The 26,508-nt window shown below is 42.0% G+C and overlaps 1 protein-coding gene across 6 annotated transcripts in view; it reads right to left on the reverse strand.

Annotated features, from left to right (window-relative positions):
- Positions 1-26,508, reverse strand: part of ERBIN (erbb2 interacting protein) — a 252,164-nt gene that overhangs the window by 63,525 nt on the left and 162,131 nt on the right. For all 6 annotated transcript variants that reach the window (XM_075932367.2, XM_075932365.2, XM_075932362.2 and 3 more), the window contains 3 exons: positions 15,362-15,418; positions 4,882-4,945; positions 1,352-1,426 (listed from right to left, as the gene is read on the reverse strand). In XM_075932367.2, coding sequence (XP_075788482.2) covers positions 1,352-1,426; positions 4,882-4,945; positions 15,362-15,418 — 196 coding nt within the window. The remainder of the gene's footprint in view (positions 1-1,351; positions 1,427-4,881; positions 4,946-15,361; positions 15,419-26,508) is intronic.

Raw genomic sequence — 26,508 nt, forward strand, 5'->3', positions numbered from 1 at the left:
CCGCTTGAATTTCCGCAAAAGCACTGACAAGCTCATGTAAGATTGTCAGTGTTCTTGCGGAAATACTATGCTGCTCCCGTTCGGGCAAAAGTGTAGACAGCTCAGATTTGTTTTCTGCAACAAAGCCCTGATCGCGAAAATGGCGATCGGGGCTTTTTTGCGGAAAAGCGCGTCTAGATTGGCACGGACAGTTTTCCGCAAAAAGTGCTTTTGCGGAAAAGCGTCCGTGCCAATCTAGACGCTCTGTTCCGAAAATGCTTTTAACGGAAAACTTTTCCGTTAAAAGCATTTCCGGAAAATCATGCCAGTCTAGACGTAGCCTTTAACTATACATTATGTAAAGAAACACACTAGAATCTCCCTAATCTGAAAGTCCCCAATCTGAGGACACCTATGGTTCAGACCCTAACAGTGGAAGGAGGAAGCACCTATCCATGCTGCTGCTCCTCCTCTTAGCTGGGGAAATGTCAGCTCAGTGAAGCACTGATCTGGAGGCATTTCCCTAGCCACTCCCTTAGCAGCAGGGCTTGGGAGTGGCAGTGTCTGGGAGTGGTGGCGGGTCATGTAGCCATGTGTGACCCTAGGAATAGGGTGTGAAGTAAGCACCCCACCCTCATCCCCCTTCCGCTCAGAACCCGCAGCTTCCTCCACAGCCCAGGAAATTCCATAATCCAACATACCCCATTGTCCCAGTGGTGCTAGATTAAAGAGATTCAAGTGTTCTTCCTTTTGTTTGTTTTAAACCTGCTGCCTATTAACTTCATTTGGTGACCCCTAATATTTTAAGGCTCGTAAAAACACAGAAATAAGATATCAATGTGGACCCTACATAACTTTAACTGAGATCCAGAATACAGAGCCTGACTCTAAACCAATTAAAACCAATGCGAACATCTGCACTGACTTCGGGTCAGACACATATTCAAATTCTTAAGTACACCAAAGGGAGATAACAAAAGTACAACTGACCATATTCTACATCTACAGTAATCACTAGCATTTACTAAAATATATCTTGTGAATTATAGATTGCTCTTTAAAGTACAATTTCTTCTCAGAAAAAAAAGTAGATATCCCTATATTAAAACTAGAATTTATATCTAAACCTTTATAGAATTTGAGACCTAGGTAAAAATCTAAAATGACAGAACAACTACTTTCACCAAAAGGAACTATTCATACCTATCCCTCAAGAGATTAACAATGGCTTTTAAAAGGGCTAGTTAAGCAAAAGCAATTAATCTCATGGCTTTGTGGTACTGTTAAATATTCTTAATTTAAGGAGTTAACTGACAAGACTGGTACTACTACACACTTAATGCAATGCATTTAAAACATCAAAAAGACATACCCCAGGGATAAGAGTTAATCTATTACCATCCATCCAAAATTCCTTTAATCCACTCAATTGTTCAAGTACTTCAGGCTGTTAAAAATAATTAAAAAAAAAACTGATACAAAAGAATAGTTTAAATGGATCAATGCAACAACAATCACTTCAGCCATTTGAACAGTCTTATTTATTGAGATTGTGATGGACACTCCCCCCATAATGCTTTAAGAAAGCATGATTTATGGATACAAAAATGAGTAACTCAAAGATGCTTTGGAAAATATACATCATGTAACCTTTTAATTTTAGTGTCTCAGTCTGTTGGATGTGTATATCTTATTTTGGTGTATGTATCATTCTTGCATATTAAGTTAAAATATGGAGTATAGCAGGGCTACTCAGCTAATGGCCTGTGGGCCGCATGCAGCCTGTTTGTTTGCGGCCCACTGTGCGGTTTGGGTTGACACAGGGCTCAACACAGCCCACAGGTGGGATCCTTTGATCATGGCCTCTACTGGGAACACGCTCCACAATGGAAGAATATAATAGTCTTCTGTTGATATGCATTTTAGTAGTTAAATTCCTGGACTGTCATTGCTCATTAAAAGTACAAATTGGGTGGAAATCGGGTAAATATTGCATTTTATTAATATCAGAACTGACTTAAATGGGGCCTGCATGTTGTGTAGTCTTTCCTTAATCTTTGTATTCGTGTTCCTCAGTGTGAAAGAAGCTATTTGCATATATTTTTGTATGTATATGAAACCATGCTTAAATCGCAGCCCTGGGCCTGTGCTGTGAGTATCACTGTGGCCCCCGGGGATTCCAAAGTTGAGTAGCCCTGGAGTATAGAATGCTTTATGGTTTTAAATGTGCAAATGAAAGCCATCTATGGTGTGCCCCTCAATGTCTGGGTCATCACCTGTAAACATGCTCCTTTGTCTTTTAAGTCTAAGCAGTGGTTGGTCTTACGAAGACATATAACTACCCCAACTGGTAGGGTCTGACTAGGTAATTTTCCATGGAAGAGGGGAATGTAGAAACAGAATTCCTTCCCAAAAAGAAATCTATTTGAGATGCAAAGTTTTCAGGGTCTTTGTCTTTGGCTAGCAGGTCACTCGTAAGAGACTGAACCAGAGACCCCAGGGAAAAAAGATCTTTCCTGGCTTGGAGGTTTTGCTGAAATCAGAACAGTTTTAGGGTGTTAGAACAAGCTATGAGTTTTCTGTTGTTTTACATTTTTATAATTTATTTTGCCTTTTTTCATTTGCAACCACTTAAATCCTACTGCTTGTGCTTAATAAAATCACCTTTATTTACTATCAAAGCCCAGTGTAAATAAGTGTTACCGGGGGAGTAATTAGTGTGTACATCCCTCCTTTCATTGTTAAAGGGAGCTTACCTGAATAATTTATTTTGGGTGTTCTGATCCCATTTGGGGAGTGAGTTTCCTGGAAACTGTGCCCAAAACTGCATTTTCCCCAGACCCAAAGAGTTTCAGTGTCTGTATTGCTCTTTAGAGAGGCAGTGATCTCAGCTTTGTGTCTTGGATGGAGAAGACCACGAGATCTGGCCCAGCAGGACAGGTTGGTGAGAAGCCCCAGAGAGCAACAAAGAGGTGAGTGTCAGTGGCTTTGTCAGCACACTGGGAAGCATTCTCAATGGGTCTTCTGTGACTAAACCCCATCATAAAGGAATTTTAATCCAGGTTGTAATTCATACTTGTTTTGTAAATCTGTGACAACCCTTGTGTATTCCCAGTGTAAGAATTTGACCAAAATATTCAAAATAATCTATAAAAAAATTAAGAACATAAGAATGGCCATACTTAGTCAGACCAACGGTCCATCCAATCCAGATGCCCCAGAGGGAACAAACACAACAGGCAATCCTCACATGATCCCTCCCCTGCCACCTACCTCCAGAGAAAAAGAGGCTAGGGACACCATTTCTACCCATCCTGGCTAATAGCCATTAATGGACCTAACCTCCATGAATTTCTCTAACTCTTTTTTGAACCCTGTTAAAGTCCTAGACTTCACCACATCCTCTGGCAAGGAATTCTACAGGCTGACTGTGTGCTGAGTGAAGAAAAACTTTCTTTTGTTTGTTTTAAACCTCCTGCCTACTGATTTCATTTGGTGACTCCTAGTTCTAATATTGTGGGAATAAGTTAACAACTTTTCCTAATTCACTTTTCCCACACTAGTCATGATTTTATAGACCTCTATGATATCCCCCCTTAAACTCCTCTTTTCTAAGCTGAAAAGTCCAACTCTTTTTAATTTTCCTTTAATTAAGTTTATTTTCCTTTTGGTGCACACATTAAATGTATCTTCACATACCTATTGTCTTTCATACTGAGACACCTAAAACATTCTATTAATTTTACACCTCAGCATGGCTATTTATTCAACAGCCAGTTAAAGTCTATTGGATGCTAGACCAGGTGAACTTCAAACAATATAAACAATGTAATATACAATGTAGTAAACAAATCAAAAGGAGTGTATGGAATAAATGAACCACTATATCAACGAAGAGCATATTTTAACCATGTACTCTTATAACTTTCCTCCTTGGCTTGTGATAGAACTCAAAGGAGAACATATAAAAGAAAAGAATCTAAACATTTCTTTTCCCATTTGAATACAAATGTTTTCTCAAAATCAGGGAAAGAGGCAATATCATTTGACAAAACATGCATATTATGTATGCTTCACTGGAAATATTTATACTTTGTTCTTGAAAAAACAGAGAGAATATATGATAGAGGTGTTGGCTGCAACCCAATAGTTAAGGCTGAGTTGAGTTTTACACTTAAAACAGATTCGATCACTTTATTATGTATGAAGTATACAGCATCTTCTTCCTCATATAAGAGTCTTACTCCAAGTATATAATTAATTTTCCAAGAATTTCCAAACAAGTGTGTTAATTAGTTCATGAGCTAAGATTTAAAGTAGATTCCCCAAAATATTTAATATTCATAAAATAAGGCAAACTCTTTAAACTTTTCATGCAGGAGGGAAAACAGAAGCACAGAGGGATGAAGTGATCTGCCAAGGTCACAAAGCAGCCCAGTGCCAAAACTAGCAACAGAAATCAAGTCAATTCTCAGTACATGAGCTAGTAGTGCACAGGGAAGTGTCTCATATAACAGCACTTCTTAAACTACGTCCCACACAGCACTTACTGGGTCCACAGAGAGTTGGCTGATCACATGGTGTTGGGTCTTCATCATGTTTCCAGTTACTAAATTCCATACCCTCTGTGCCTCTGTTTTCTTTTCTACTTAAAAAGTTAAAAGAGGTTGCCTTATTCTATGAAGATCTTTTGGCAACAAATGTTTTTTTGAAAAGGAAAAGGGAAAATAAATATACAGTCAGAATTTTTAAGATTCCATGAAGCAGTAAGAAGTGTATGTAACATTTGTTCAGTAGTATAACTTGTAAGCTGATTTTTACATTTTGATGCTGATTAAAAATAGATTTAAGGATAAAGATTTACGAAACCATTCAAAGCTCTGCTACTTATCTAAAACTCACCACTTCTGTGAATTCATTACTTCCTAAGTCCAGTCTCTCCAGCTGAGTCAGTCTGTTCATGGTTCTACACACGGAAGGAATTAATAAGGAATTAGATTTAGAAAAATACCAGTTACATCCCATCTTCCTGTATACAGACTAATACATCTTTTTAATCAGCATTAAATAATGATGCTGTTCTGTAAATAGACTAATACAGTACTTAGTCAGGGTCAGAATTTCATACGCTGTTCAATGGAATAACTAGACATAAATGATCCTACTCACTACATCAGACAAAGGAAATTAGACCTTTAAGTAATTTAGTGACCGCTAGTTTAATTTTTGTAAATTCAGTTATGATCAATATGATCATCTCACTTATTCCAAGACGTAAGCTACACTCCATATACACTTCCCTCCATCTTTCCCAACTCATTGCAATTAGTTCAGAGTTCTCTCTTGTTACATCAGCCCCAACAATAGGCCTGTGGCACAGCTATGGCTGGCCCAGGTCATCTGACTCAGGCTTGGAGCTAAAAAAGTCTGTGTAGATGCTTGGGCTTGATCTGGAAACCAGACTCTGAGACCTTCACTCCTGAGCTGGAATGTTCACACAGCAATTTTATAGCCCTGCAGCCCAAGCTTGAATCTGCTGACTCAGGCCAGCTACAAGTATTTTATTGCTGTGTAGATGTATCATCTATGGCCATTCTGGCTATCTATCTGCCTTCACCAATGTGAGCATAATGGATCAGTGGTGGCCAAAAAGAACACGGCTGACAACAGAGAATGCCTGAAACTCTCCTTCCTCAAAGGCTGAGAGCATTATAAATAACTCCAGCAGTAAACAATGAACATTTTTAATTCACTCCATGAAATCTATTCTTGAATTCAGTGCCTTTTTTGAATTTCATATGTTAAGAAATGTGAATTCAAAAAAATAAACATTTTATACACACACACACAAGCTGAAGGACTACAAACAATTCCTTAAGTTATTTCACACTTCCATAGCCAAACATTGTGCCACTGTTCATAAAGGCTATGTCTAGACTGCAAGTCTCTTTCGAAAGAGGCTTTTTCGAAAGTATCTTTCGAAAAAGCTTCTTTCGAAAAAGAGTGTCTAGACTGCAAGCAGTACTTTCGAAAAAGCAAGCCGCTTTTTCGAAAGAAAGCAGCAAGTGAGTCTGGATGCTCTCTTTCTAAAAAAAAAGAGAGCACTGTTGGCATTCAAGAGCACTTTCGAAAAAAGGCGTTCTTCCTCGTGAAATGAGGTTTACCGCCGTCGAAAGAAAAGCCACGTTCTTTCGATTTAATTTCGAAAGAACGCGGCTGCAGTCTAGACGCAGGTGAAGTTTTTTCGAAAAAAGGCTACTTTGTTCGAAAAAACCCCTGAGTCTGGACACAGCCAAAGCAACTATTGCTTCAACTGAAAAAACAAGCAGGTTTTAGGTGAATCACATTAAGCACTGAAGGTATTTAAAATCATAAGTAGAGTTAAGATAACATTAGGGAGAACAATAATGTTTCATATTACACAAAATAACTGACATTTCAATTTAATAAAAAAGAATTTAACAGAAGCAGTTTTAATTAATCCTCTGAACCCAATTCTGCAAACACTTAAAAGCTCATGAGTAACTTTACTCAGTAGGAATACACAGTTTTATTTATGTGCATGTTTGCAGGAATTGGCCCTATATATTCCTAAAGGAGTCCTTCCTAAAAATCATTTGCAACTTTTTTTGGAAAGTGATCACTGCATTATTTTGAACAGTTACACTTATAATCAGAAGTACATTTAAAAAGCCAATGAAAAAGGTTCAAGCTGAAAAGTTTCTCAGTTTCTGCATATATAATTTGCCTATATTTTCAGCTATCTGTAAAATGTTCTGCACTCTTGCCTTCCTTTTAAATAGAACACCTATTTTTAATAAGAATTGCAATAGTTCCAATCCTTCAATTACTAAATAATGTAACAGCTTAAAGCTAAATAACATGGTTGGCACAAACCAACGTTAATTTAATTTCTTGGCATTAATTACCCACTTTAACAAGTGCTTTTTGTTTTAGCGTTCAATATTTTACTCAAGCCTAAATTAGGAGCAGTGCTAGCTGTTTGTTACTGTAAGTTTGTCCAAAAAGATCGATGATTAAAAATAGAAATCATCAAGTACCAATAAGTGTGAGGAAATTAAAGGAAAAAAACCCAGAAGTATAAACATGAAAACAAACAAGAAAATGGCTTAATCTCTCTCTCAAAAAAAAAACCCCAACCAAACAAACAATCCCCCCCCCCCACCACCACCACCATTCAGGCTAGTATATCCTCATTAGCACCCAAAAAAAAAAAAAAGTATTTTTCCCTTTGCATCTACTTTCCAGTTTCTTTTTTCCTATGCTATTACTTAGTTCTATACTGATTTTTTCATCCAAACTCATTCTCCATAGTTCTAAAGCACCTTTTACATAAACACACACCTGGGCTTTTAAAAATATTCAATTAATAATAGAAGCTGGGCCATGCATTAATCTAATAATTATGTCACCTGCGAAGTATATCCAAGGTGCTGACAGAGTTATAATGGGTTTCCTCTTTAGCCATATAATATATAGACAGTGCTCCTCTCTAGGGCTGCCGCATATCAGCAAGGTATTTTTTCATTATGACATCTTTAAACATACAAATAAAACCAACAGCATGAACTACCTTACTGAATTGTATCCTAGAAGACGTAGAAGAGTTATGGTAGCAGCTGTGTTGCTAGGAAGATTGTGATGGCACTAAACGAGACTGCTGAATTTATTTTTGTGCACACAAAATGAAATCCTGGCCCCACTGAAGTCACTAGCACAACGCCCATTGACTTCAATGGAACCAGAATTTTATCCATGAAGTATTACAACAGTCCTGTCATTTTTATCTCTAAAATGAGTTACTGAAAGATTATCTTAAACTTAACTCCATCTGCCTTGTGCCTCGAAATCAGCGATATACAGCAAAAGCTTTATCTATCATGTTGACAGAATGGGGAGTGCTGGTTAGTCAAATATTTTGGCCAAACAAGAGTTCAGAATGTGGGGAGGGAGTTCTGGGATGTGGTGTGGGAGGGGATATGAGGTCTGCACATATATGGGCTCTGGAGTGGGGCCAGAAATGAAGGGTTTAGGCAAGAGATTTGGGCTGGGGGAAGGGTTAGTTCTGGGTTAAGACTGGGGATGAGAGATTTGAAGTATGGGAGGAGCTCTAGGATGGGGTCAAAGGTTTTAGAGTGAGGCAAGGAGTGTGGCGTTCAGGCTCAAGAGGGGGCTCAGGACAGGAAGTTGGGGCATGGGAAAGGTTTTGGTGTGCTGGATCTGGCAGTGCTCACCTCGGGTGGCTCTCCATAAGCAGAAATATGTTTCTGTTGCTCCTAGGCAAAGACACAGCTAGGCGTCTTTGCATGCTGCCTCCACAGCTCCCACAGACTGCGGTTCCAGGCCAGCGGGAAATGTAGAACAAGCACACGAATCCCCTGTGGTTGTTCCTCCACTAGGAACAGCAGGAGCATGTTACTGCTTCCAGAGAGCCATATGGAGCCAGGCAGGGAGTCTGCTGGCCTCATGTCATCCAAACTTTCAATGAAGATCAGAAATGCCAGTTTATAGAGCTTTCTGGTTGGTACAGGGCCAAATAATACAGCTTTAACTGTATTTGCATTTCAACTGTAACTATCTGCCAAATGTTCCTCATTTTGAGGGATGTCAACTTACATAGACTAGAAATAAATAATAATGAAGCTAAACGTTCAAAAATACTCTTGATATCAAATGAACAAATCCAACAGCATTTTAAGTTCCCTTTCTGAATACTGTTTTTTAGGTCATTGTCACATGCTGACAGGTGAGCCCTTCATCATGTAAGGCAGAGGTGGTAAATCCTCACAAATCACTTGAAGTGCAGCTTGCAATGCCTTTTCCCCTCTTTCGCCTAGACTAGAGGGTGTGGCAGGGAAGCCCCTCTGTTCTTCTACCCTACAGAGGGTCTAGAGCAGGGATGTAGACTCTTTTTTGGGCTGGGGGCCACTGACCCACAGAAAAATTAGTTGGAGGCCACACAAGTGACCTGGTCCCCAAGCGAAAAGGAGAAAAAGAAATTCACACAGATGTGGTCCCCAACAGAAAAATAGGGAAAAAAAGACTCCCCTTGAGTTCCAGCCCCACAGGTAAGAGAGGAGGCAGAGAGGCTTAGTGCTTTCCTGCAATGGGCAGAGCCGCATGGAGCTGCTTCCTCTCTCCTGCCAGACAGAGCTTGCTAGTTAAATCCAGCCCCGTCTTACTCTGATGGGGCACGCAAGGCTCAGGAATCCTTCCCCAACCTGTGATACTAGCCAGTTGGCATTGACACTCCAGTCACGATTGCCCCTCATGTGCCTGGAGCCAGTTCATGCTGCTGCAGATTGGGAGGGACAAGCCTCAAGCATTGCAGACTGGATCAAAGCAAGCTCCGAGCCACATCCTGCGCCCAGGCCATAGGTTCTCCCCATCCCCAGCATAGAGACTACTGCCAGAGACATCTAGTGCTTACTGGGAGTGTGGAGAGGCACAATTTATAGACTCAGCTGCCTCAATAGTTTGAGTCACACACATACACCCTTATCCTCAGTGTCCCTTCTCTGCAGCACCCAGATGTTGGCTCTGTGGGGAGGGCAGCAGCAAAAGCAGCAGTTTTTACTGCAGCACCAGCTATTTCCCACAGCCTCCCCCCCGCTCTCCTCCAAACTAGGAAGTTACGCACCTTATGCAGCCACAATGGTTCTTCAAGATGTATGTCCCTATGGGTGCTCCACTGTAGGTGCTGAGAAGTGCCAGTGCTGCAGACCATAGATTTTTGAGCAGTAGTCAGAAGGGGCAGACATGCTGTAGGCATCTCAAGGTGCTCGTGCCTTAATGGATCACGTGTGCGGTTGTCGCCTCCTCTTTTCCTTCTCTTCTCCAGAGTGAAGGTTGTACTCTGAAGTAGAGGGGAGGAAGATGGGTAGTGGAACACCCACAGGGATACACAAAGAACCACTGTTACTGCACAAGATGAGTAACTTCCTCTTCTAGTGCTGTGCCTGTGAGTGCTCCACAGTAGGTAACTACAAATCAGCTCCACATGAAGCTTCAGGATAATTTTGGAAATCAAAGGTAGAAGTGGGAAAGCATAAAGCAATGGTCCCATCCATAAGATTAGAAAGGAGTCTCTGAGGGAGTCCAGGGCTAGAATCACGTAAGAGCAAAAGAGGTGACATTTGCAGTTCCTGTGGGAAGCCAATCGGTCTATCACTGGGTGACCTGCCATGCGAAATATGCATGTTGTGACATCTGGATGGAGTTCCCACCTGTGGTCATTGGAAAAGTGATGGCTCAAAATATCCTCAGTGGTATTATGTACGCCAAGGGGGTATGAAGCTGTAAGGGTAACATTATGCTGGACACAACAGTTCCAAAGGTGGATAGCTTCTATGCATAGACAGTGTGAGCAGTCTCCACCCTGCCTGTTGACATAGAACATGATGTCATGTTGTCTATGAGTATTTTAATTGTTTTGAATGAAGGGTTAAAAGTATTCATAGGCTCTTCTAAAAGCTCTTACTTCAAGGAGATTTATGTGCAGTCAGGACTCTGGTAGTGACCAACTGCCTTCTGCTACGTGATGGTCAAGGTGGGCTCCCCAGTCCATGAAGGAAGCATCTGTAGTGATAACCAGTGGTGGAGGCACATGGTGAAAAGGAACATCTGAGAGAAGGTTTGTGGGAACAATTCACCACTGGAGGAAGGATAATACATTGGGAGGAACTGCAGTTTGTTTGTGAAGGGAATGCATCATGGGGGTATATACAGTAGAGATACATCTTTGAAGGCAGTGCATATGTAGTCTGGCATGTTTGACTATATAAGTGGTTGCTATCATGTGTCCAAGGATTCACAGACAGATCAAAACAGATATCTGAGGGTCACTGGTCACTACACTGATGAGGTCTTTTAGAAGCAATATCTTAGTAAGAAGGCATGGCCTTGGTGGAGTCTAAAAGGGCTCAGATAAATTCCAGCCTCTGAGTGGGTTCGAGGATGGATTTGGACTTGTTGATGAGAAGGCCAAGGCTTCGAAAAGGAGTTCTGTTCTTGTGGTTCATTGAGGTCGTCTCTGCTTGCGTGGATCCTTTTAAGAGTCATCGTCTATGTAAGGAAATATTATAACCCCTGGGCAATGTAGATTAGATCTAGCGACTGCGAGGGTTTTGGAGAAAACTCTGTGGACCATAAAAAGCCTAAAGGTCATACTTAGCACTGATAATGGTTGTGAGCCACAGCAAAGCATAGAAAGTGTCCGTGGGTGGGGTATATGATTATGTGGAAGTGAGCATCTTGTAGGTAGAGGGCTGTGACCAGTCCTCCTGGTCTAGCACACTGGGATAATAGCTGTTACGGTCACCATTTTCAACTTTTGTTTTTGGACAAACTTCTCTAGGTCTAGGATGGTTCTCCGAACTGTTCTTTTTCTCAATGAGGAAGTAATTGGAATAAAAGCCGTTACCCTGGAATGGAATGAGAACAGGCTCTAGAACTCCTATATACGAAGATGTTCGCCTTATGCCGCAGAAGAAGCTTGTGGAAGAGGCCCCTGAAGAGGGATGGGCAGGAATGGAATGGCATATCCCTCTGGAATAATTTTCTGGACCCTTTGATCTGTTATTGTTGCCTATTGATTGTAATATGGATGCAATCAGTGCAGGAAAATAGCTGGTGACTGAGCTACCACTTTGTGTTGGAAGAGGTTGGGCAGATGCTCAACCAAAGCCTCAAAATTGCTTCTTGGGTGTGAAGGTGGTCAGAGGCTGGCCCTGTGGTGGTTCCCAGAGAGCTGGTCCAGGCTTAGATACGTTAGTATCAAAATGTCTGAATTGAGGTCAACTAAAGCCAGTGTCTCTCAGCTTCTGATAAGGTGTATAGCATCTCCTTTTACTTGGTATGTACATTCCAAAAGCCGTAAGGCAGTTCATGTATCCTTCACAGAATGCAGGACCTCATCTGTCTTAGCCAAAAAACCCTCACTCTTATCAAATGGCAAGTCCTCAACCTTGATCTGTAGCTTCTTAGGGATACCCAAGGATTGGCACCATGCTGCTCACCACATGACTATGGCTGTAGCAGCAGCCAGAACAGCCAAGTCCGTGACATCGAGTGCTGATTGCACGGTGGTACATACTATTCTGTGGTCTTCTTGTATGACTGATTGGAGGACAGGGCATTTCTGCTTTAGAAGATGTTCCAGGAGTTCCTCCAATTTGAAGTAATTGGTGAAATCATAGTTAGCTAAGAGGGCTGAATAAGTTAGCTACCCTGAGCAGCAGCATGGCAAAGGATTAAAATTTTCTCCCAAATAAATCAAGCCTCTTGTGGTCTTTATCATATGAGGCAGACTTAAATGGGGGATTGCTTGTTGCAATGGTATACAGCATCAACCCCTAGGAAGTTAGGCTGGGGATGAGAGAACAAAAAGTCCATGTTTTTAGCAGGGACAAAATATTTTTTATCAGCCCACTTACTGACTGGGGTGATAGAGGCTGGTGTCTTCCAGATGATATCTGGTGACTCCATAATGGCCTAATCTATAGGCAACACTATTTTGGATGGTACTGTCGACTTGAGAATCTGAAGGAGCTTGTGTTGCTTCTCCTGGACCTCTTGAAAGGGATATCTTAAACAGTCTTGGAACAGCTTCAAATCATCTGAGGGTGAAGGTGCGGCAGAGATTACAGCCTCATCTGGACAGGAAAAAGAGGATGTTTTGAGTGGTTCCTCTTCTGAAAAATCCTCCTCATTTGGGGCTTCATCTTCCTGGGCTTGAGAAGGAGCGATGCTGATGGCACAACAGAAAGGAATGCTGTGTCACAAAAGAATGCTGAGAGGAGAATGAGTTTGGCTGCTCATCCGTTTCATGGCCGCTATGGCTGGAGACAGCTGGTAACCTGGGAGGCTCAGTGAGCAACAGCATAGGAGATCTGTTGGTGCTGAAAGCAGTGAGGACAGTGTCGAAGATGGGATAGCATCTCTTTGTGGCTGTGGAGATGCAGTCTTGATCTATTGTGGGGTGAAACATGTTCATACTGTGGCTGAAGTGGTGCCGTGAGCAGAGTTCAGTTCTGGTTGGTAGTACGGCACCGGTGCGGGAGGCATTGGTGCTGGAGTAAGGATGTTAAATTACTGTTATCTGGCTAATTGTGTCATCAATACAATTTATATTGATGACACAATTAGTCGATAAGGACCGCTCTGCAGTGGGGGTAGCTGCAGGAGCCAACTTGAGCTGGGACCAGTCCTGGCTGGTGCTGGCTCCGGGAACCACTCACTCTGTGGCTCTGCATCCCGGACCAGTGTGAGCCGGGACTGCTCAGTCCTGGCTCGCACTGGTCCAGCAGCCCCTGTTCACGACCGACAGCCCTGTCCACCATGAACAGAGGCTGCTCCACACAAGCCCTTGTTTGTGGCAGGTTGGTGGCAGCAGCCACTATCTGCAGGAGGGGAGGCCCAGCAGTAACTGCCTTTCCTATCCCCCCCCCCCACCTCTAATAGAGGCAGTAGAGGATGGGGACAGGGCAGCACCACAGATACAGTGCTGGGAGAAACTGGCTTTTAAACAGGCTCCCTCGAGCATAGGCTCCTGTCCCCCCTCCCCTTGCTGCCTCTCAAATATTCCAGTTGACTACCTGATAAGCTTATGCTTATCGGGTGGTCAACTAGTTGACTACTCACAGACATCCCTATGCTTGAGGTATTTTCGGCACCACGTCCCATGCCAAAGAGGCTGGTGCTGGGGGGCGGAGGCAGAGAGTTTGCGGTGCTGATTGTTACTGGATACAGCTCGTGCCAGCACCTGCCAAGACAGGAACATCTCCTTTACTATGGTGGGATGTCGGCAGTGGTGCAAGACATTTTGCTGGAGAGACTCACTTCTTCTGAGAGTCTCAGGCAGGTGGAGCGTACTGGATCACTTTTTGGAGGTCTTGGAAGGCTTAGGCTTGTCCTTAGAGAAAACCTGAGGGTCTTGGTTCTGAGAAGGCGGAAAAGACTTGTCATGGAGTATCATCTTCAGCCAAAACTCCCTGTCTTGCCTGGCCCTAGCAGTAAGACTAGAGCAGTTCAGGCATTTGGCAGGAATGTGGTTATCTCCGAGGTACTTCACACAAGAAGAGGAGCCATGTAAAATAGTTATTCGGCATAGTCAAAGAAGCGGGGATTTAAATAATCCCCGCTTCATTAAAATAAACATGGCCGCAGTGCTGTGCCAACGATCAGCTGATGCAGCACAGCATGGCAGTCTAGACACGGTGCGGTCGACAAAGGAAGCCTTTGTCAACCGCTCCGATATGCCTTGTGAAACAAGGTTTTATTTTATTTTATGTTTATTTTAATGCAGCGGGGATTATTTAAATCCCCGCTTCTTTGACTATGCCGAATAAACTATTTTACATGGCTCCGTCGACGGAGCCATGTAGTCTAGACATAGCCTAAGTGTCTATTAATCCCACATACATTGTATCTAATGTTAGAATTTGAATAATATCCACAAAAGATTTCAACGATAAAGTAAAAAGATTTAGTGCCATTAAAATAGTTATTCGGCATGCACACACAGCGAGTAAGAGTAAGTAATACAATAAAATTTGCCAAGATTTCTAGAGAGGGAAATTGATGGATTACAATATATGACATTTTTAGCTGGAATTAGGTATGTGAATGTTTACATGGCTATTTGTACTGTGTCCCCACTGCCTCTGTATCAGCGCGGAGTGAGAGCTGATGCTCACAGGGGAGTTGGTTTAAAAGACAGCTCCTTGAATGTACCAGCTCCCACCTGTCCCCTTCCCCAGCAGTATAGGGATAGGAGAGCAGAATGGATCTGCAGGAACTGATGCTTGTAGGAAGCCTGTTTATAAGCTGTCTCCCCATGTGCACCAGTTTCTGGGGTGCTTCCCCACCCATAAAGATATACAGGAGGCCCCCGCTTTGCGACGGCCCCAGGTTACTATCCCTTGCACTTACGGCCTTTTCTGTAAGTGTGGAAAGGACAGAAATCCCCCTACTTACGTCTTCAGCCCCGCATTTATGACTCGAGTTACGACGCCCTCAACTTGCGACACAACCTCCGGAACCAATCGCAAGTTGGGGGCAGCCTGTAACCACTAAATAAATGCATTTTAACATCCCTAGCTGGAATCATAACATGCACACAACTAGATTTAAGGTATAATCCTTGGGACACAATCCCTTTGACGGGGGAAAGAGGGGAAAATCAACACAGTACTAGTCAGGAAAAACTCTAGTTATCTTAGGTAGAAGATCAAGCAGTCCATTGGGCTCCAGATGAGAGAATAAAAGTCAATTTGGAAAGCCAGGACAAGGAAGAGACTGATCATGAGAAGGAACTGAAAACAAAGCAGGCATGTACTTTAAATATTTCATCTGTACTTACTTTGGCAACATTTTTAACTGGTTTTCTCTAAGTTCCAATATCTGGAGTTTAGTTAGCCTGTAATAAAATAAATAACAGAATGACTGACCATTACAAGGTGAAATATTGCTATTTTATGTCAAAACAGAAACTGTGATAGAAACAAACACTGTATTGAAAGACAGTTGTACAAAATGTACTCAAAATCATTTACACCCAAAATGTTTTTAAATTTAAGACTGAAAAAACAGTCTGTACAAAAAGTCACACTGCTGTGTGTGTTCTCCTCTACCTACAGATTTTTTTACATGTTCCAAACAATTCTTAGTTTATATACATTCTCCAAAGACATCAAAACAAAAGGTCATTTGAGAGGGAAAGAGTAGGATTAAAGAAAACTAATTACAACACAAATTTTGATATAAAGAATCTGTTAAAACTACACCACATATTCTGTACATAAAGCTACATTAAAACAATACCTCTTGTCTCTATTCCCCCAAATACCCATCAGAGAACCATAGAAATATGGAGCTAGTAAGGACCTCAAGAAATCATCAAGCCCAGCCCCCTATGCTGAAGCATGACCAAGTACAACTAAATCATCTTTGACGGACGATTGTCCAACCTGTTCTTAAAAATCTTCAGGTGGTGATTCCACATCCTCCCTTAGAAGCCTATTGCAACATTTTACTATTCTTAGTTAGAAACAGTTTCCTAATGTCTAACCTAAATCGCCCTTGATGCAGATTATGCCCATTGTGTCTTGTTCTACTTTCAGTGGACATGAAAAAAAAAACAGTTACCTGTTTCTGTAGATGGTGTTTGAGATGTGTTGCTCATGTCCATTCCACATAGGTGTGTGTGCTTGCCACATGCACCAGCACCCAAAGATTTTCCCTCAGTAGTACCAGTGGGGGCCTGGGTTTCAGTGACCCCCTGGAGTGGTGCACATATGCCATGCTATATAGAGCGCTCTTCCCTCATTATTTCTTTTTGCCAGAAAGACTCTGGCAGCAGGGACGGAGAGTGGGAGGTTGAATGGACATGAGCAACACATCTCCAAGAACACCAGTTACAGAAAAAGGTAACTCTTTTTTCTCCTTTGAGTGCTTGATTATGTCCATTCAACATAGGTGATTGCTAGTAATGTCTGTGGAGGCGGGTAGAAGACTCAAGAACATGCAGATTGCAACACCACTCTACCAAAGGCTGCATCGCCTTACATGATCATGTAGAGGGCTGCATCGCCTTACATGATCATGTAGAGGGCTGCATTGTCTTACATGATCACATAGAGGGCTGTAGGTTTGTACCGATGACCACGTTGCCGTTGGATAGATTCTGTGGATCGGGACATTCACCTGAAAGGCTGCAGATGAGGTGTGGGCCCTAGTAGAATGAGCCTTGACTAAATCTGGGGCCGGAATGCCCGCAAAGTCATAACACATGCAGATGCATCTGGATATCATCTGGGACAACACCAGATGGACTTTCATCCCATCCACATAAGCCACAAACAGCTGTATGTGGACTTACGGAAGGGCTTTCTTTTTCCAGACAGAATGCTAACGTCCTCCTGACATCTAGTGCATGCAGATGTCGTTGGTCATTGGTCGCATGAGGCTTCAGACAGAAGACTGGGAAAACGATGTGTTGGCCCATGTGAAACTCCAAGATTACCTTTGGGAGAAAGGCTGGGTATGGCCTAAGCTGCACTTTATCTTTAAAGAAGATAGTATATGTCAGCATCTCCTCTTCCCCACCCTCCTTTTTTTTAAAAAAAAAAGGGAGGGGTTCGACTCCCTTATATCTAGATCACTTGTGTTGGTGAGTTAGTATGTCAAGGAAAACTTAGTTTGCCTAAGCAGATCATTTTGTGACAAGCAGAATGATGGGATTTTCACTAGGCATATCTCTTAGGTCTTGGCACCATGGCATCTTAAGATAATCTATGGCTATGAAGTTAAAACTCAGGCAGAATGTTGCAGAAGCTCTCCCAATCATGGGCCAGGAAATACATATAATAATTCAAATTGACAATTAGAACATTTGTTTTACAGCTTGCCCAAGGTTTCTTGAACCCGCTGAATGATCTCTTTGACTTCCTGATAAGGCATGAACACCCTTCGATTCACTTGATGCTATCCTCAGTATCTGTGAATCTCCTAGAATACTACTGGAAATGATCTCCCATTCTTCTATCCTCATCTGCAATTTGCGCTATCAAACCATTGCTTCCTACTACATGAGTCACTGAAAGAATAGAGACAGTGTTGTTTCTGTTGTCTTCCTTAGACTTATCAATTTTCTCCTACATTCAAATTATCCCTTCAGCTGTTTCCAAGTACTGAGAGATGCATCAAACTCTGGGAGATACAAAATAGGACATGTAGCTGAGTAGGGAGTCCACTGACTGAGTGGCTATAAAAGCCTACCTGTGCCTATCCTATATATCAGGAAAAAGTAGGTATCTGCACTGCTGCCACATGGACTGGAACAGGAGGCCACTTTGGAGGTGGGCTAAGTGGGTAGATTTGTGTTTATGAACACGTTGGAATAGCATTCACAGACTAAGCATGAGAAAGAGGTTTAGAAGATCAGTACCTTTATTCTGGTTTTGGGGGATTGAGGAGGTTGGCATTCATCTCCTCAGTCATTCATCACTCCACCTACATAGGGCTTTACTTGGTAGAGTAGAAAACATCCTTAATGTCTATCTCTGTCTTTAAATAAATGTATATGATGATTAAATGAAGCATTTCCTTAGAGAAGGTCTGAATTAATTAAAGACATACAAATAACACTCCAGAAAATTTAAATGTGTAATTTAGATCTGAATAACTATCCTATTTAGGAAACAACAATGGTCCCGTACCACCTTAAGGGTACATCTACATAGCAGCGTTATTTCAAAATAACTGATGTTATTCCGAAGTAACATAGTGAGCGTCTACACAACAAGCCTTTATTTCAAAATAATGTCGAGCTGGAAGACTTCTTACTCCGAAAAATGCCAAATTAAGCTATTTCAACTTAAACTACACAACTGATGTAGCTGAAGTTGTGTAGCTTAATTCAACTGTAGCCCTGCTGTGTAGACATACTCATAGAGACAAACAAAATATATAAATAGTATATTTAGCTTCACTGTTCTAATACCCTATTCCTATGAAGTGCTGGCTCCCTCAACACTTTTCAACCTCAATGGCAGTTGAGCTTTTCCCAATCAGCTGGGCCCAATCAGACTAACCAGCTACCTCTCAGATGAGGCTATCAGACTACAGATCACATGATAGAATCATAGAATATTAAGGTTGAAAGAGACCTCAGGAGATCATCATGTACAACTCCTTGCACCAAGCAGGACCAATGCCAACTAAGGTTGTTAATAGGATATCAATAGCAAATGCTTACCCGATAGTCAGTTGACTAGCCAATTCCCCCCCTTGCTGCATCTATCAGATAGAGGCAGCAAAGGGGGAGGGGGAGTGAGAAGGGGTACTTCAAAGGGACAGCACCGCACGGCTGACCAGGGATCAGCTGTTCAGTGCTGCTACTTTGAAACCCCAAGGTGGAGTTTCAAAGGGCAGCCGCCAGACAGCTGATCCCCGGCTCAGCTATGCAACACTGCCCCATTAATACGCTGCCTCTGTATTTCAAAGGGTCAGTGCCCCACTGCTGATACCCCTTTGAAATGCAGAAGTAGCAGCTGATCCCAGGTTCCACTGAAATGCTGCAGCATGCTTACACCGCAGCGCAGCATGTCCCCCGCTCACCCTGGGCTCCATGAGGGCACTGTGGCTTTAAAATGCACAGTCCCGGCTGGGGACTCTTGTACATTTCAAAGCAGGCAAGTCCGTGTGCAGCCCGGGACTTTCCGCTGGCCCCGGTCTGCACGCAAACTTCCGCATTCCCCTTTGAAATGTACAAGCTCGTACATTTCAAAGGAGGAATGTGGAAATGCCTATTGACTAGTTGAGTAGTCGATGGAAATTCCAACGACTACTCGACTAGTCAATTAACCACAATTTAACATCCTTAACGCCAATTAAATGATTACAGCCAGAGCTTTGTCAAGGTAGGTGTTAAAAACCTCAAAGGATGGAGATTCCACCTCCTCCCTGTGTAACTCATTCTAGTGCTTCACTACCCACCTAATGAAATAGCTTTTCCTAATATCCAAGGGTATGTCTACACGTCCTAGGTTTCACGAGGAGTAACGGTAGTTCGGACTAGGAAGCTTAGTCAAAATGGAAGGGGAAGTCATGCCTGACAAACCCAGTTGCCTTCTATGATGAGATAACAGGCTCTATGAGTATGGGGAAAGTAGTGGATGTGATATACCTTGAAAGAACACAGTTTCAATGTGACTCTGACAGATGGCCTGCAGAGTGTAATCCTACGGGCAGCATGCAAGATCAGAAAGGTTTACTATTACTTGAATCCCAGGCAGATGGGAGCATAATCCTGTGGGGGAACAGACAGGCCCTTGCAAAAGACTCCAGGACACAAGAAAGGACACAAATTATATTTTGAACATCTCCTTAACAAGTGTTGTTCTTTTTTTTTTGGGGGGGGGGAGGGGGAGGAAGGAAGAGGGGGAAGAAATAAAATCAAAACCTCAAAGAAAGGCCAGAAAATCCTGTGGCTAGAAGATTGTTATTTGGTGCACCAGTGAATGAGAGAGCCAAATGGCTTATATTTAAACTCCATTTTGACAATGCTCACTCCAGGTAAATTAAGCAGACATCACATGACATTTACACTTTGTTCCCACATTTAGAGTAACAGCTAACTAAAACTCAGCTGTGTTTACAAAACATGAAAAAAGAACAGTAATCAGTATATTATTTATATAAATATTTATATATATAAATTTTAAATGTGTATCAAAGTGTGCCTAAGACAGATGCCTATAAATCTGCAAAATGTACAACAGGAAATAAAAATGTTTTTTTGAAGCACATTTTGGAGGTTTAATTTCAATTCTAGTTTATTCCCTCATTTTTAGTATTTTGAAATGTGTAACATGTATAGCTGAAAAATTCACTATTCTTTACAATTTCTTGTTTCTTTCTGTAATTCTATTCATACACAAGACTAATTAAGTATCTGAATGGGATAAGAGGAAAGATCCTCTCAGACTGAGAGCTGGTTAAAAGATAAGAAACAAAGGGTAGATATACATGGTCAGTTTTCAGAACGGAGAGGGTAACTAGTGATGTCCCACAGGGGTCTGTATTGGGACCAATTCTATTCAACACTTTTATAAAACCATCTGGAAAAAAGGGGTAAACAGTGAGGAGGCAAAATTTTCAGATGATATTAAACTGCTCGGGATAGCTAAGACCAAAGCAGACTGTGAAGAGCTTCAAAAAGATCTCACAAAATTAGGAAACTGGGCAACAAAATGGCAAATGAATTTTCATGTTGATAAATGCAAAGTAATGCACATTGGAAAAATAATTCCAACTATACATACAAAATGATGCGGACTAAATTAGCTATTGAGACTCAAGAGTAAGAGTCATTGTGGATAGTTCTCTGAAAACATACTCAATATGCAGCAGCAGTCAAAAAAAGCAAATGGAATGTTAGGAATCATTAAAAAAGGGATAGAGAATAAGACAAAGAAAATCTTATAACTTCTGTATAAATCCATGGTATGCCCACATCTTGAACACTGAATGCAGATGTGGTCACCTCATCTCAAAAAGATATCTTAGCATTAGAAAAAGTTCAGAAAACGGGTAACAAGAGAAATTAAAAAACCAGACTTTTCAGCTTAGAAAAGAGGAGACTAAGTGGGAATACAACAGAGGTCTATAAAATCATGACTGGTATAGACATAGTCAATAAGGAAAAGTTATTTACTTATTCCATAACCAAGGGTGGCATCCGGTCCGCCAAGCGGGTTGATCCGGCCCATGGAGGCCCTGCCGTTCCCACACCCCCAGGCCAATTAAGGGCTGGGGGTGGGGGAGCACACAAAGCTTCTTCCTGCCCTGTGAGCAGCATGAAGTGCTTTGAAGCACACTGCGCTGCTTGCAGCATGGGGGGAGATGTCATGTGATCCCCCACTCCCAAGCCCTGATTGGCCTGGGGGCAGGAGGAGCATGCGAAGTTTCCTCCGCCCTCTCTTCCACCTATGAGGACCACACAGTACTTCAAAGTGCCATACGCTCGCGCAGGGCGGGAGCAAGGCGAGGGAAGCTTTGCACAGCTCCCCTGCCCCCAAGCCAATTAGGAGTTGGGGGCGGGGGAGCACATGATGTCTCCTCCCGTCCTGAAAGCAGCGCATGGCACTTTGAAGTGCTATGTTCCCTCTGCAGGGAGGAGGTAGGGTGAGAGGAGGTTTCGCATGCTCCCCCCGACCCCCAGGCCAATCAGGACCTCGGGGAGGGGGAGCTGCACAAAGCTTCCTTTATCCTGTCTAAGCCTGCAAGGAGTGTGCAGTACTTCAAAGCACCACGCGCTGCTCACAGGGTCAGAGGAGGCTTCCCGCACTTCCCCCACCTCCAGACCAATCAGGGCCTGGGAGTGGGGGAGTGAGTGAAGCCTCTTCCTGCCCTGCCAGGGGCATGGGTACCTATTGGGAAGGGTGGACAAAAGGGATCCCCCACCCCCAGACCAATTATGGTCTGGGGATGGGGAAACCTGGAAGCATTCTGGCCTTGCCCCTTCAAGATTAGGCCTCGCCCCTTCCAGCCTGGCCTGGGGCCACTTCAAAAATGTCCCCTGGCCAAAAATTATTGCCCACCCCTGCATAACCCAAGAACTAGAGATCACCAAATTAAATTAATAGGTAGCAGGTTTAAAAGGAACAAAAGGAAGTTATTTTTCATGCAACACAGAGTCAACCTGTGGAATTCTTTGCTAGTTGATGTTGTGAAGGCCAGGACTTTAAAAGGGTTAAAAAAAGAGCTAGATACATTTATGGAGGATAGGTCCATCAATGGCTATTAGTCAGGCTGAGAAGGAATGATGTCCTTAGCATTTGTTTGTCAGAAGCTAGGAATGATTGATGATTATCTGTTCTGTTCATTCTTTTTGGAGGCACCTGGCATTGGCCACTGTCAGAAGACAGGGCTCGATGGAACTTTAGTGTGACCCAGTATGGCCGTTCTTATGTTCATCACATTACTAAATAGGAAATCTTTCTGTATGGAGTGTAGCTATAGCAATGTTAGTTCCAGGATATTAGAGAAAAGTGGCTGTGATCACTTCTGTTAGAGACATGCTTTTGAGCCTCTGTGAGCTCTTCTACAGAGCACAATAAGAGACAAATGTAAGAATAAATGATAAGTTCCAAAAAAGACGCTCTCTCAGCCACCTTATCCCAGGAAATTCTACTGTAAACTTTGCAGTTTAAAATGTGTGTGTGTATTAGGGGGGAGGGCTAACTATAACAATTCACACTGTAAGATCTGTTAATAATTCCTGATCAGCTCTATTAGCCTAGAAATTAAGTTGTTTTAAGTCAGTACATGTATATTTTAGAAAACAAGTCTGAGATTTTCAAAGCTATTAAGAGATTTGCATCCCAATTTCCATTAATTTTAAATTTCAAAAAATATTATAACATATTTATATTGTAGTGCCATGTATAAGCCTCAACCACATTGGATCTCATTTTGCTAGGTGACAGATATAACAGGTGGGTGCAAATCAAAAATGTTGAGGTGAGGCAAAGGAGACAAGATAAATCAATTTCACAGGATGCATACAATTCTTAGGCAGAGGTGCTCGTTAGATTGGTGAGAGAAACCATCTTGAACAAATCCTGTACTTTACAAGCATAAGTTTTACACTAGTAGAAATGTATTTTCACTAGTATTTGCTTGTAACAACATCAATTTTTATTTCTTTTACTTGCCTCTTTTAATCCTCTGTATAGCTACTATATATTTGAGAGAGTTTATGCATCTATCTATTCATCAGTCTGTTTGTTCAAGAACTCCTCCTGAAGGGTAAGAGCTAGGACCACCAAATTGGGTTTACAGCTTCCCCTCATCACAACTTAAACCACGGTCAGGGTTTGGTTGTTCCAAAAAGGAAAGGGAAGGCTATGACACTAGGGACCACTATACCCCAGAATGACCATAGGGGACAGCAAACAAGCAGACACCCACCAACCTGACAGCCTGAGAAAAGGTCTGATTTATACCCAGAACACCATGACATTATGTCTACACTTCAAGATATAGCTATAAATTCCAGCTTGAGGAGAGGTACCTGCCCTAGCACAGTGAAAAAGGATAGCCAAGGTAGTGTGAGGGGGCTAGCCACCTCAGGGACCTACCCAATAGTTCACATGTGATCATTCTTTGAAAGAGTTAACAAACATGCGGACAACGGGGATCCAGTAGACATAGTATACTTAGATTTTGAGAAAGCCCTTGACAAGGTCCCTCACCAAAGCCTCTTGTATAAATTACATGGCCATGGGATAACAGGGAAGGTCCTTTCTTGGACTGAGAACTGGTTAAAAGACAGGAAACAAAGGGTAGGAATAAATGGTAAATTTTCAGATTGGAGAGGGGTGTCCCCCAAGGGTCAGTCCTGGGACCAATCCTTTTCAACTTATTCATAAATGATCTGGAGAAAGGGGTAAGCAGTGAGGTGGTAAAGTTTGCAGATGATACCAAACTGTTTAGGATAGTCAAGACAGAAGCAGACTGTGAGGGACTCCAAGAAGATCTCACCAAACTGAGTGATTGGGCAACAAAATGGCAAATGAAATTTCATGTGGATAAGTGTAAAGTAATGCACATTGGGAAAAATAACCCCAACTATATGTACAGTATGATGGGGGCTAATTTGGTTACGACAAATCAGGAAAGAGATCTTGGAGTTATCGTGGACAGTTCTCTGAAAACTTCCACACAGTGTGCAGTGGCGATCAAAAAGGCAAATAGGATGCTAGGAATTATTAAGAAAGGGATAAAAAATAAGACACAGAATATCTTACTGCCTCTGTATAAAACTATGGTACACCCACATTTTGAATACTGTGTACAGGTGTGGTCTCCTCACCTCAAAAAAGATATTTTGGCCTTGGAAAGGGTTCAGAAAAGGGCAACTAAAATGATTAGGGATTGGGAACAGGTCCCATATGAGGAGAGGTTAAAGCAACTGGGACTTTTCAGTTTAGAAAAGAGGAGACTGAGGGGGGATATGATAGAGGTATATAAAATCATGAGTGGCGTGGAGAGGGCCGATAAAGAAAAGTTATTTATTAGTTCCCTAAATAGAAGAACTAGAGGACACCAAATGAAATTAATGGGGAGCAGGTTTAAAACTAATAACAGAGAGTTCTTCACACAGCATGTAAACCTGTAGAACTCCTTGCCAGAGGAGGCTGTGAAGGCTAGGACTATAATAGAGTTTAAAGAGAAGCTAGATAATTTCATGGAGGTTAGGTCCATAAAAGGCTATTAGCCAGGGGATAAAATGGTGTCCTTGGCCTCTGTTTGTCAGAGGCTGGAGAGGGATGGCAGGAGACAAATCGCTTGATCATTATCTTTGGTCCACCCTCTCTGGGGCACCTGGTGCTGGCTACTGTCGGCAGACAGGATACTGGGCTAGATGGACCTTTGGTCTGACCCAGTACGGCTGTTCTTATGTTCTTATCATTCTTGGGGTAGGTAGGCCCTCTTCCTGCTGTAGCTAAACTCTGTTTTTAGCATTCTAGCTCAATAAGAACAAGCAAGCATGTCCTCGAGATGGAATTTCCACCTCCAGTTCAAAGAATAGACATGCCTAATGACTCAGTTCTAAGAGTGAAGAAAACTCAATTCCCTTCAACCTATTTGTACTCAAAATGTTAAATGTACAGTGATTTTTTTAAAAATAGTAAGTTCAGGAAATGAATATAAACCTAAGAGAGATCTAGGTCAACATAAGCCTAAAAGCAAAAGTCACGGTAAATGCATGAATAACATACTACTTTTGTTCTTGCATTTTACTGAGTGTCTATCAGTTGCCCAACTACCACAGCACCTCTAGAAGAGTAGTGCTATACTTCTGCTCTCTACTGAATTGACTAGAATTATAGGATCACAATCACTTGGACTCCAAGGGTCAGATCCTCAGCAGGTGTAAATTAGTGTTGCTCCTGAAAGAAAAGTTTGGGTGGGACACAGGAGGGGAAAAGGGTTGAAAGAAAGAGCCAGAAACAACAGGGAAGAAGACTGCTACAAAGCAGATGTGTCCAAACCAAAAGAGCAAAGAGGAAAGGACAGACAGTACTGACCCAAAAATGATTATCTTCTTACTTATACCATCATATCGTTTTTTGCACTGAAGAATTAACCTAGAGTTGGGCAGGGTATAAGTGTTTTCCTCATGTTAATCTAATTAGAGCAAATTTGCTTACTACAGGATATGACATTGCATCCCATATTCTTCAGTATATGATTATGGCATATTTATGATGCATTCTGTACCAGAGAGGACATGTGAGGTGTCATTTGAAAAGCTATGATTTGCTGAATATGATTATCCTATTTGTATGTATATATCATTTTTGTATTTAAAGTTAAGAAGACAATGTATCTGTATCTCAGAACATGACTACTCTGAATGACACCCACAAATAATCTTTCTGGTACAACAATGAAGAACCTTGACTGTGCTGGTGGCCCAGTAGCAAATACAATGGATCCTGAAAGAACTTACCCTTCCTGTGAACGTTTTGGCTAGCTTATAATCAATGGCTGCTATGACTCAGCAAGGTATGCAAGGATATGTAACCAGGCCAAATTACTCTGGATTCCGTCTTGGATACCAGTGTTTTTCCTTAAACTGAGTTTGGGACAAAGGGTTCTCACAATACGCTAACCTATTTAAGACAGAGAGTGACATCATCATCTCTTATTCTTTATTCTGCATGAAAGAAAACTCCTGGAAACACCTGAGGAAAAGACTAAATGGGGGAAAGTGCTAGATCCAGGCTAGAGGCATTTCTAACCCATGTAAGAAAAACCTGGGGATTTCAAGCTGCAAAGCAAGTGTAGCTTGTGAATTAAGAACCTGCAGCCTGCTTATAACATCACTCAGGGTAAGAGACTGGTAACTCAAATCATATCTTTCAAGAATATTAAACTTAGTTTGCATGTTTGTTCATTTACTATGTCATCTTCTTTGATCTGTTTGCTATCACT

This window comes from Pelodiscus sinensis, chromosome 6 (assembly GCF_052426305.1).
Source record: "Pelodiscus sinensis isolate ZL-2025 chromosome 6, ASM5242630v1, whole genome shotgun sequence".
In the NCBI taxonomy this organism is placed as follows: domain Eukaryota; kingdom Metazoa; phylum Chordata; order Testudines; family Trionychidae; genus Pelodiscus; species Pelodiscus sinensis.